This window comes from Bos taurus, chromosome 2 (genome assembly GCF_002263795.3).
Source record: "Bos taurus isolate L1 Dominette 01449 registration number 42190680 breed Hereford chromosome 2, ARS-UCD2.0, whole genome shotgun sequence".
NCBI classification, from domain to species: Eukaryota; Metazoa; Chordata; class Mammalia; order Artiodactyla; family Bovidae; genus Bos; species Bos taurus.
This window is the reverse complement of record NC_037329.1, coordinates 122,098,032-122,109,754: the sequence shown is the minus strand read 5'-3', so window position 1 is coordinate 122,109,754 and position 11,723 is coordinate 122,098,032. Positions and strand designations below refer to the sequence as shown.

The 11,723-nt window shown below is 57.7% G+C and overlaps 1 protein-coding gene across 6 annotated transcripts; it reads left to right on the top strand.

The window, feature by feature from the left end:
• The first annotated feature begins 1,163 nt into the window (after positions 1 to 1,163).
• Positions 1,164 to 11,570, top strand: HCRTR1 (hypocretin receptor 1). Of its 6 annotated transcripts, none has more exons than XR_009496439.1 (9): positions 1,164 to 1,866; positions 2,002 to 3,352; positions 3,534 to 3,712; positions 5,077 to 5,320; positions 5,678 to 5,793; positions 7,405 to 7,631; positions 8,692 to 8,813; positions 9,407 to 9,619; positions 10,698 to 10,786. XR_009496439.1 is itself a non-coding variant. In XM_024998944.2 (9 exons), exons 3-9 carry the CDS (start codon positions 3,154 to 3,156, stop codon positions 10,886 to 10,888), a joined length of 1,278 nt encoding a protein of 425 aa, XP_024854712.1. In that variant the 5' UTR covers positions 1,164 to 1,866; positions 2,002 to 2,087; positions 3,012 to 3,153; the 3' UTR covers positions 10,889 to 11,570.
• Positions 11,571 to 11,723: the final 153 nt, after the last annotated feature.

Sequence of the window (11,723 nt, the reverse complement as noted above, 5' to 3'; positions counted from 1 at the left end):
GAGTCACACACTGGATTCCCCAAACATGTAGTCACAACCCTTACTTCTAAATACAGACACTCAAACTCTCTCTCTCTTCCCCCTGCCCCACCACACACACACACACACACACACACATGTCTCCTCATCCATTCTCTATGGCAGGCAGGCACCTCGGGCAGCTCTAGATGGGTGGGGCTGGTTCAGAGCCTTGGAACCTCATGGATGCGCTGAATGATCACTTACTGTGCAGATGCTGCGCAGGGACAGAGTGCTACGTAAGCACCAGCCTCGGTCCTCTTTCCTGCCCCGGACAGGTGAAGCAGGTCCCTGACCTGCCCCCAGCTTCCCTTCCACACCCTCTATGCCTAATGTGCATCTCTAGTTCCTTTGGAAAAAAGCCTTTGGCTGCAACAGGGAAGATGGAAGTTCCAGCTCAGGAATCCCCTCCCAGGAGGGAAGGGGTGTGAGTCTCTGAGTGTCAGAGAGGAGGGTGAATCTGACGGGTTAGGAAGGTCCTGTCCGGACACAGAGGAAGGTCAAGGTGACAGCTCGATGCCTAAGAGGTCACCCTTCACTGGCTTGTGACTCCAGGAAGGCCCAACCCCCATACTTCTGTCCCTGTTTTTTCTTCTGCCTTGAGTCCACCACCCCTGCCCCCCACCCCCACCGCAGGGCTTCCTTCTCTTTAAGTCTCTACATCCCTGCTCTTGGAGACTGTCCTGACGTCCTGGTTGAATCAATCTGTCCTTCTGTGCCCCAGCAGCTCTGTCACACTGTAGAGGACTTGCCTGGCTGTGAGCCCACCTGCCTCCAGCCAGCCTGGGCACCTCTGTCTGGCAGAGGAGGATAGACCTGGAGAACTGGGCAGGTTTGAATCCCAGCTCGGCCTCTGCTGTGTGACCCTGGACAAGTCACTGAACCACGTGAGTCCAGGGTCCTTATCTGTGCAATGGGGTGGTGAACAGCCGCCTCACCGGGTTGATGTGAAGATTAGATGGGATCATGCATGGCGGGGACTGTGCAAATGGCAGCTGTAATATTCTAGCTCATTGCCTGACACACAGCTGAGAAAACGTTTGTTGAATTCATCAGCCCCTCTGCTCCCCTGAGTGCTGCCCCCATCTATCCTTCCTGTCTTGGGAGGGGTGAAGCAGTCATGAACAGAAAGGACTGGAGGGCAGATAGAATCAGAGGCTGGGAGATGGGCAAGTAGGGTCTCCAGGCATCTCTGGGAGCCCACTGCTCCAGCAACAGCTGGAGCCTAGCAGGAGACCGTGCAGGCGACGCTCTCGCACCCTGGTCACCCACCTGTGCCATCATCCTCGTCAGCTAGGTGAGGCAGCGGGCAGAGGTGGAGCTGGGACCCACCTCCAGCACTGTGGCTCTCCGAAGCTGCCCGAGGGCCCATCGGCACACAGTAGGTGCGCTCTGAATGCAGCGTAGGCGGAGGCAGGAATGTTGAATGCATGCGAACGTAATGAATGAACGGGTGGACACATGAATGAAGGTGGGATGGACGCGTGAAGTCGTGAGCTGGGACGGACGAGCCTCTCCCTCCGCCCTCTGAGACTCGGGGGTTGGGAGACCTGCAGCCGAGACAGGCTGGGGGCCCCCCTCCCCGCCCTGCCCCTCCCGCCCCGGCCCCCCCTCCCCGCGGCGCGCAGCTCCGCGGAGCCCGCGCCCAGCCACAGCCCGCGCCTGAGCCGGCGCTCGTGCCCAGCCGAGCGAGCCCAGACAGCGCAGCCTAGGGAGGGGGCTGCCCCAGCCCGGTGCCCTGCCCCCAGACCCGGGCCCCGGAGACCGGTCTTCCGGGAGGGGAGGCGAAGTCCCGTTGCACGATCGGGGGATCAGCAGCCGAGGACGCCCAGGTCCCAGAGCCAACAGGTGCGGGGCTTGGGGGACCCCTGGGCCCGGGGTGGGCGGCTCCAGAGGACCCTCGGCGGAAGCCAGGGGTCTCGGGAGCTATGACCTAGGTGCTGGGAGGTTGGTCCCCAGCAGGCTCTGACCTCTTTCCGTCAGGTTCCTAAAGAACCCTTCGCGCTCTCGCTCCTCCGACCGCCGCCCCACAGCCTCCGAGATGCAGTGAGGTCCCGCTGGGGAAGCAGGTCCGTCGGCGCCCGGTGGGGATCTAAAGGAGACCCCTCATGCTCTTCCGGGGGTCTCCAGGGATCCGCAACCCTCCTACACACATCCGGGGTCGTCCCGGCTCAGCTTGAGGGGAGGAGGGGTCTGAGCGAGGAAGGAGCAGCGGGGTGCGAGGCCGGATTTATGAATGAAGAGGGCGGCCGGCGCGCCGGTCCAGCGACCCCTGGCGGCCGCCGGGGCTCATCGCGGTCGAGGGATTCAAAGCGGGGACTATCTGAGGCCGGGGGTGCTGACCCGCTCAGCCCCTGGGCCTGGGGCTCTCCCTTCGCTTTCAGGGAGGCTGTCAGCTCCTCCCTGCACCTCCACCCACACCGTGTGTGTGCGTGGGTGTGTGTCCACCTGGGAGGGTCTGGCAGGTCTGGTGGGCGGGGCCTGGGTCTCTGAAAGCCACCCTTGACCATTTTTTTTACAACCCCAAAATTCAGGCCCGTGAACTGACTCAGGAGAGGTGTTTGCAACCAGGATGGCTTCTCCTTCCTAAGCTGTGGTGTTTGGTGGACTCAGACAGACCATAGTGGCCTTTTGACCTTGAGCAAGGGGCTCAACCTCTCTGAGCTTCTGTCTCTTCTGCAAAGCGGAGCTCTTAATAGTGGTAACCCACAACGGCGAGGAAGCCAGCCAGTTTCTGGGTAAAACCCTTGGCGTTCATTAAAGCTGATTTCTCCTCACTGGCCCTGTGAAGCAGGTTCAGTTATTACTCTACGAGATAGATGGGGAAGCCAAGGCTGAGAGGTGAGTTGACCAATTGGTATGAAGTGGGGATGCAAGGCTTTCTCCAACCATTTCAGGCTCATCCTAACCCACGATTGTGAGAATTGAGAGGGCTTATCTGCACGTAACCCAGCACATTCCCTAATATTCCCTTTCTTCCTTCCTTCTTTCAGAAGGTTTGGGGCTGGGACCCTAAACACCTGAGTGCAAGACTGGCCCCCCTCCACCGAGGGAAGTGGGCTGAAGCCTGGCCCAGGCGCACCCCTCCCTGGGGAGAGCCTGGGATGCCCTTCAGCCTTAGTGGCTCCTGAGCTCATGGAGCCCTCAGCCACCCCAGGGCCCCAGATGGGGGTCCCCACGGAGGGCAGGGAACGGTCCCCGGAGCCTCCAGACTATGAAGACGAGTTTCTCCGCTATCTGTGGCGTGATTATCTGTACCCGAAGCAGTACGAGTGGGTCCTCATCGCAGCCTACGTGGCTGTGTTCTTCGTAGCCCTGGTGGGCAACACACTGGGTAGGTCTCTAGGTCTCTGGGAGTGCTGCGGGGTCCCCCTGGGGACTGGGAGGGGTCCTGGGCCTCACTTCTCTCCCCAGTCCCTCCTGGGTAGTGTGGGGAAGGGTCTCGCTGCAGGGGCCCGGCTGGACTGGGCGTGGCTCTGCCTCCAGCCTCACTTCTTCCCCTGCTCACCCTGCAGTGTGCCTGGCCGTGTGGCGCAACCACCACATGAGGACGGTCACCAACTACTTCATCGTCAACCTGTCCCTGGCTGACGTGCTGGTGACGGCCATCTGCCTGCCGGCTAGCTTGTTAGTAGACATCACTGAATCCTGGCTCTTCGGCCATGCCCTCTGCAAGGTCATCCCCTATCTACAGGTGAGCTCCGCCTGGGTGACCCTCGTGATCCCTCTGACACACCAAGCACAACAACCATGGCCTTGCTAGATCTCAGGGACCCTTAGTCTTGACTTTCAGATGGTGGCTCAGTACCTCGACAGGGTTATGCTCTGCTGTCAGCAAGGGCAGGCTACCAGGCCTGACACTTAAGGACACAGACACAGCCCCAAGTACGGATACAGAGATCCCCTCCAGGTCACACCCGCAGACATACACACAGTCATTTGGGGACACATGTACAGTCACCTCCAGGCACACAGGCACACCGTGGAGGCGACAGACACAAGCTTGCTGTGACAGAGCGCTGGGTCTGCTCCCTGATCCGGAGGTAGGGCAGATTTGAGGGGGCCTGCTGGAAAGAGTCTCCTCCCCTTCCCTCCCCTCCCACCCCTGGCCAGGGCCTTCCCTTTCCCAGTGGTGAGAATCAGGATACCCAGTGGGGTTGGCGGGATGGAAGGAGGGTTGGCCAGAGGCCAGGGTTTCATTCCTTGCCTCCTTATACCCCAGAAGGCAGGGGGCACTCCTGGAGCCAGTGCCCACCTGCATCTTTGCCTCCCAGAATGAGGACTCTTTTCCCTTACAGCCTGGGGAAAGGGATGAAATCCCAGGGCAGAGAGAATGCCTCTTGGTTTTCCCATTATATTGAGGTTTTTCCAGTCAACTGATTAACTCCGGCCACCCTGAAAATAAAGACAGGCAGGTGAGGAAATTCACCTAAGGCAAGTTATTTAACCTTTCTGTTCTTCAGTTTCCTCATCTGTACCTTGGAGGTAAGAGTACTCACCTTGTGGGTCATTGTGAGGGTCCTGAGAACAGTGTCTGGCACATGGTTATTTCCAGAAGTGTAAGTTAGTACACCTGCTATGTGCCAGGTCTCAGGCTGGGTGTTCTCCACCCATAATTTCATTTATTCTAAAAAGAATCCTGCCAGGATGATATATTCTCATTCTGCAGATGAGGCTCAGAGAGGGTAAGTGATTTGACCAAATCTACCCTGGCAGTAAGGCTTCCCTTGTGGTTCAGATGCCGAAGAATCTGCCTGAGACCTGGGTTCGATCCTTGGGCTGGGAAAATCCCCTGGAGGAGGGCATGGCATTCACAGGAGTATTCTTGCCATGGAAAATCCCATGGACAGAGGAGCCTGGCGGGCCACAGTCCATGGGATCACAAAGATTCGGACATGACTGAGTAACTAAGCATAGCACAGCACCCAGGCATAAGTGGTGGAGTCAGGATCAGCATTGCACCTGGATGCCTGGTATTTCTGGGCTCTGAGCTCCATCACTCACCCCATGTCTCCGGGTGGCCCCCAAAATGACTGACATTGTGTCCCCACGGGGCAGGCCGTGTCTGTGTCCGTGGCAGTGCTGACCCTCAGCTTCATCGCCTTGGACCGCTGGTATGCCATCTGCCACCCTCTGCTGTTCAAGAGCACTGCCCGGCGTGCCCGGGGCTCCATCCTGGGTATCTGGGCTGTGTCGCTGGCCGTCATGGTGCCCCAGGCTGCGGTCATGGAATGCAGCAGTGTGCTGCCCGAGCTAGCCAACCGCACCCGGCTCTTCTCCGTCTGTGATGAACGCTGGGCTGGTAAGAGCGGGAGCCTTGGGAGGGCACCTGAGGTGGGCACCTCTGGGATACATACCCAGCGGTAGACATCTCTCAGGGCACTTTTGCAGTGGACACCCCCGGGTGTGGCTCTCTCAGGAGGACACTCTAAAGCAGGCATCTACCAGGGTTACCTCCAGGTTGGGTACCTTCTCTAGGGTCAACATCTGTGCCAGGGTTCCTCCAGGATGGACACCCATGAGCTGGGTAACTCCAGGGTCTCTCTGCCAGGGCTCTGCATGGGGCTGAGCTTCTGGCTTTGGCTCTAGTCGGGGCAGGGTGGTATTGCTAAGCGGGGCAGGCTGGGGGCCCAACCCTTCTATGTCTTGGCTCCTGCAGATGATCTCTACCCCAAGATCTACCACAGTTGCTTCTTCATCGTCACCTACCTGGCCCCGCTGGGTCTCATGGCCATGGCCTATTTCCAGATCTTCCGCAAGCTCTGGGGCCGCCAGGTGAGGCCCACTCTGGTGTCACTGTCTGGTCTGGGAGGGCACAAGGGTCCTCATCTGAGGGAGTACACAGTTCTCTGCCTTCAGAACATGCCGTTCTGGCTGCACCCAGAGAGGCAAGGCCTAGGGACACACTCCAGGCCAGAAGTGCGAGTGCCAGCCCTGGAACCAAAGTGACTGACACTGTCGTAGTGTCAGTAGTTATCACGCCGGGCACTCCCAGCCAGTCTTGTATCCTCTCCACCACCAAACATTATCCCCAACTCCATATATGAGAGAACTGAGACCTAGAGAGGCAAAGCAACTTCTCCCAAATCCTTCACAGTGAGTGGAAGAGCAGGGACTAAAACCCAGGTCTGGGGGTTCCAGTGCTCGGTGCAGGGCCTCAGCAACAAGAATTGTACCTCTGTGCTGCTTCCCAGTTACGCACTTGGCTTGCAGTGTCTTCACAACATTAATATTTAACCGAAGAAGCAATATTACCCACAATACAAATGATGAGTAAGGGCGACCAGTTCCACAGCCAATGAGTAACAGCCTTCCTGGTTCCAGAGCCTTCCTTCTCTCCTCTATTACGAACTGACCAACAGCAAGTTCCATGGGGTGGGGGGTGGGGGTGGTGTTTGCCAAGGGAGGGGGTGCTCCGTGGCAGTGGCACTTGTGGGGGTGAGCCCTGCATCAGGGCCTGGACAGGGAGAGGATGCCAGCCTGAACACAAGCAGGCTTGCAGTCCACCAACACTTGCCATCTGCTCCTCACAGTCCCCCAGTCAACAGGAACAAGTGCAGAGTGAGAGAAAGTCACTCAGTTGTGTTCGACTCTTTGTGACCCCATGGACTGTACAGTCCCTGGAATTCTCCAGGCCAGAATACTTGAGTGGGTAGCCTTTCCCTTCTCCAGTTCTGATATAGATTCTCAAACATTGTGCAAAGTGAAAGTTGCTCAGTCCTGTCTGACCAACAGGAAACACGAAGGCTCAGAAAAGAAAAGTGAGTCACATACCAAGGTCACACAGCTCATGAACGGCTGAGCCGGCCCTAGACCCCAGGTTTCCTGAACTCTAGCCCCATGCCCTTCTGCTGTAGGGTGATTCAGGTGTCTAGTGTGGGAGAGGCTGTGAAGGTATCTGTGCTGCTCCAGGAGCCCAGAATCATCAGAGGCCTACAGGCACCGACCTAGGCTGGGACCTGTGCTCTGAGGCCCAGGCCATTCCATGCTGCCCACCTGTTCACCCCTTGCTCGGGCCTCCTCGAGTCAGGCATGGGCCAGGGGAAGGCACAACTCACCACTGAGGAAGATGGATGGGTAGCTAGGAGGATGTTCAGGCCCCAGGCTGTGACCTGGGGACTTGTCGAGCGTCCCCTACCTCATCTATAACTAAAGGCCAATAACATGTTCCCAAGAGGTATATTGTGGGAGGGCTCACAATGAGCTAATGGAAAAACGGAAGTATACTCAAGTCCAGGATATTGGTCTTTATCATGATTATTAGTTCCTTCCTACTGCAAGGGTTTGGTCCCTTGCTCACTTCTGCCCTGCCCCAGAGTCCAGCCCAGCAAAGCAGAACACCCCTCCCAAGGTGCTACCCACAACTGCTGTCTGTGTGCTGGACAGATCCCTGGCACCACGTCAGCCCTGGTCAGGAACTGGAAGCGGCCCTCAGTCCAGCTGGAGGAGCAGGGGCAAGGCCTGGGTGCAGAGCCCCAGCCTCGGGCCCGCGCCTTCCTGGCCGAGGTGAAGCAGATGCGGGCTCGGAGGAAGACAGCCAAGATGCTGATGGTGGTGCTGCTGGTCTTTGCCCTCTGCTACCTGCCCATCAGTGTCCTCAACGTCCTCAAGAGGTGAGAGCACATGGGGAGCGGCTGGGGTGGGGAGAGGTGGTGGAGTCAAGGGAAAGGAGAGTTCTCGGCTTTAGAGAAAGAACGGGCCCACCGCTCACTCACTGTGTGACCTTGGGGCAGTTGTTTCTCTTTTTTGAGCCTCAATCTCCTCATCTGTAAAATGGGAAGAATAACCCGCCTGCCTCCTAAGGCTATCCTCTCATCTGTTCAGTCAGTCATCAGGTTGTAGGGGCTGGGAACAGAGTGAACAGGTGCAGGGTACAATGTCCTGCCTTGGTGGAAATGACATCTGGTGGACAAGAATGGACATATTAATATATTACAATGTCAGCCAGCAATAACTGCTAGGAAGAAAAAAATAGGGAAAGGGGATAAAAAGTGACAATGACCGAGATTGGTGGCAGTTTTTAAAAATCTTTTTTTTAAAGATGTAATGGTTTTTAAAAAAGGCCTGAGAAAGTGACATTTGGCAGAGACTTGAAGGGAGGGACCACACCCATGGGTATCTGGAATAGCAGAGGCCGTGGTGGGGTGGGGGTGGGGAGAGCCAAATACCGGGCCGTTCCACAATGTGAGACAATCTGAGCGAGAGTTTGTGCTCCGCCACTTCCCGGCTGTGTGATCTTGGGCACATCACTTTGCTTCTCTGAATCTGTTTCTCTATTTGAAAATCGGATGATGTCTATGACTCACCATGCTGCTGTGAAGACAGATGATAAAGGGGAAGGGGAGCCCCAGGGGATCGGACGGTCGGTGACGGAGCAGAGGTGCCCTGGCTCCTGCCCCTAGGCCCACTTCGGCCATACACTCTGTGTTCAAGAACCCCAAACTGTGGTCAGGACCCTAGACCCAGAGGCCCAGGAAAAGGCCATCTGGTGAACAGAAGGGACCGTGGGACTCCTGTACTTTACAGCCATTCATGAGCTGTGTGACCTTGGACAACTCACTTTCCTTTTCTGAGTCTTGGTTTTCCTGTATGCTAGATGAGGATGGTGACTCCTGCCCAACAAAACACACACACACACCCCATTTCTGAGTGTCCTGCCCCTCCCGGTCCTAGGGTGTTTGGGATGTTCCGCCAAGCCAGCGACCGGGAAGCTGTCTATGCCTGCTTCACTTTCTCCCACTGGCTGGTGTATGCCAACAGCGCTGCCAACCCCATCATCTACAACTTCCTCAGTGGTGAGTGGACTGGGGACGCAGAGTAACAGAGGGTGGCAACAGTCCCCAGGACGGCAGTCTCTGCATCTCCACTCCAGGCTGAATAAAGCCTGGGAGGATACACCTGCTCCCTCCTGGGGACTGTGACCCTGCTCTGGGCACCCCCACTCAGGGGAAACACCTGGCCCCACCCAGGAGCCCTGGTTTGAGTGGGAGACAGGCCACACTCCCAGTAGTGGCCGAAGAAGGTGTCCAGCACCTGGATCCAGTTTTGCAGATGATGCAGACCAGTGGGTGGGCGGGAGCGCTGCGGGAGGGCCAGCTCACCTCCACCCCTGCCTGACACATGCAGAGCAGGACCACGGATCAGCCAGTCTGGTTGACACAGGCTCCAGATGGAGCCCCTGTCTGAAAAGGTGACTGCATAATCAAGGCATGGGAGGAAGGGAGGGCCACCAGCAGAGGCAGCCCAGAGCCAGGAAGTGGCTTCCCCATGCCCAGCTAGACACATACTGGCAGTATGGCCAGGATCTGGAGGGGCTACCCCTGAATCCACCTGCCTCCAGCACCAGCCCTGTCACTCTCCAGGCATCTGTGGTCCCCTCTCCCTGCAGGTCTCCTCTCCCAGCTGTCCCACAGCCCCCACCCGCCTCCACTACCTCCCAGCCTCAGGGTGGAAAGGCCCCACCCCGGCCCCCGCCTGGGCTCAGCAGAGTGTGACTCACCAGACCTCTGACTTGGACCAGGCCTGAGAACCAGATGACTCTTCAAGCCTGGACACAAAACGATTTTTGCCAAAACGTTGAAAAGTTAAAGAAGGGGCCAGGGTCAGTATCTTAGCCTTCACCGAGACTAAAGAATTACTTAACAAAGGCTAGCCACTGGTTTCCGGCTCAGAGAACAGAAATGAGCATGTGCTGGAGAGCATTCCTTAACTGACTCTACATTTACTGAGAGCCTACTCTGTGTTGGGGGCTTCCCTGGTGGCTCAGACGGTAAAAAAATCTGCCTGCGATGCAGGAGACCTGGGTTTGATCCCTGAGTTGGGACAGTCCCCTGGAGGAGGGCATGGCAACCCACTCCATTATTCTTGCCTGGAGAATCCCCATGGACAGAGGAGTCTGGCAGGCTACAATCTATGGGGTCGCAAAGAGTCAGACACAGCTGCGTGTCTAAGCACAGCACTGTGTGCTCAGCCCTCTGCTGGGCACCAGCGTGGCTTGCCAGTGATGAAACGTGGTTGTTCAGTTACAGCAGTCTATTGCCTGGGGTCCTCTGGCTGAACAGGTGGTCATGGTGGTCCCTCCTTCCCCACTGTTCCCCCACTCTCAACTTTAAGTGAAGGTCTTTAGAATTAGAACGGGGTCCAAATTCTGCATGGTGACAGGCCAGCGGACCTGGGTGTCTCATCAGTGGAGTGAGGAGGATGAAGGACTCGGGCCCCTCAGGGTGCTGGGGTGAGCTGGATGACGAGCCCAGGCACCAGGCACAGCGCCTCGTTTGAGGGCCACTGCTGTGGTCATCTTCACCACTGTGGGGCAGAGGTGGGCAAAGCCTAGCCACAGATGGTGAGCCCTGAGCCCCTTCACCTACACGCCGGCCGGGGCGGAGGTGACCTGAGGTCCCTGAGCCAGACGCCACGTTTTGAGCCGGGCTCAGAGCCAGGGCGCTGTCAAGGAATCAGATGAAAATTGCATTTCTCCTTGGGAATCTGCTCCAGGGCCTATCCTCTCTCTACCTGGCAGGGGCGAGGTTGCCTTGGGGCTGTCTCCTGCCTGGGGCTACCCTTCCTCCCCCCACCCCTTGCCCCCGTTCACAGGCAGCTTGGCTTGAGCTATGTCGGTGTTCCTGGGCCGAAGCCCATCTCTGTCTGCTTATGGCTGTGTCTTCTGTCTCCCAACCAAGGCAAGTTCCGGGAGCAGTTTAAGGCTGCCTTCTCCTGCTGCCTGCCTGGCCTGGGTCCCTGCGTCTCTCTGAAGGTCCCCAGCCCTCGCTCCTCTGCCAGCCACAAGTCCTTGTCCTTGCAGAGCCGGTGCTCCGTCTCCAAAGCCTCGGAGCACGTGCTGCTCACCAGCGTCACCACGGTGCTGCCCTGAGCGGGCGCCAGGCCGGTGGCTCTAGGGGGGCGTGCAACCTGTCCTCTGCCTGGGCTGCTCCTCTGGCTCTTGGGGGCCCGCCCCCACGACTCGTGGAAAGACTGCTGGTTGCAGTGTGAGGCCGCCTGGGGCTCCACTCCTAGTTTTCTGCCTGTTTGCCTCCGGGCAGTGTCACTTCCCTTCTCTCAACTGTGTGCCCTAAGAGGGACACAGGATGCGAGGATTAAGCACGCTCAGGATAAATGGAAAGCTCTCCGTAAACTGCAAAGCATTACAGACAAGATTATCGTCTCGCTCCTTTCACTTGGCCATACCCCATGGTACCATCCATCGCCATCATCCTTCCAGAGCTTGGCCTGCCTCCCAAAGACCTTCTCCTACCCAATTACAGGTCTTCCCTGGAGTCTGCTTTAAGGGTCCCAGCAGGCATTTCCATCTGGTCCAGGGGCTCCCTAAAACCCAGACTGCACTTGGCAGCCGCTCCTTGAGGCCTGTGTGAACTAATCTGAGCCGAGTCCCTCTCTGGTGGGAAAACAGCCCCCCCACCCCCCACCAGGTGCCAAGTGCACACACCACAGTCTGGACCCCGCTGACTGGTGGTGTCACAGAACACTCTCCATGTGGCCGTTTGGCAGGGAGGCTAGCAGCCTGAAGCAACTGTCATTAAAAGCCTGGCACTGACTGTTCTCTTTCCTTGTCATTACACAAAACCTGGGCTTCTTAGGAGGGAGAAGGTAGGGAGTGAGAAGCTGGGGAGGCTGGGGGAGGAGGGGGCGGTCAAGGCAGCGCTGGAAGGCAGCTCTCTGCTGACCCCTCTTGCCCCCGACACACTGAA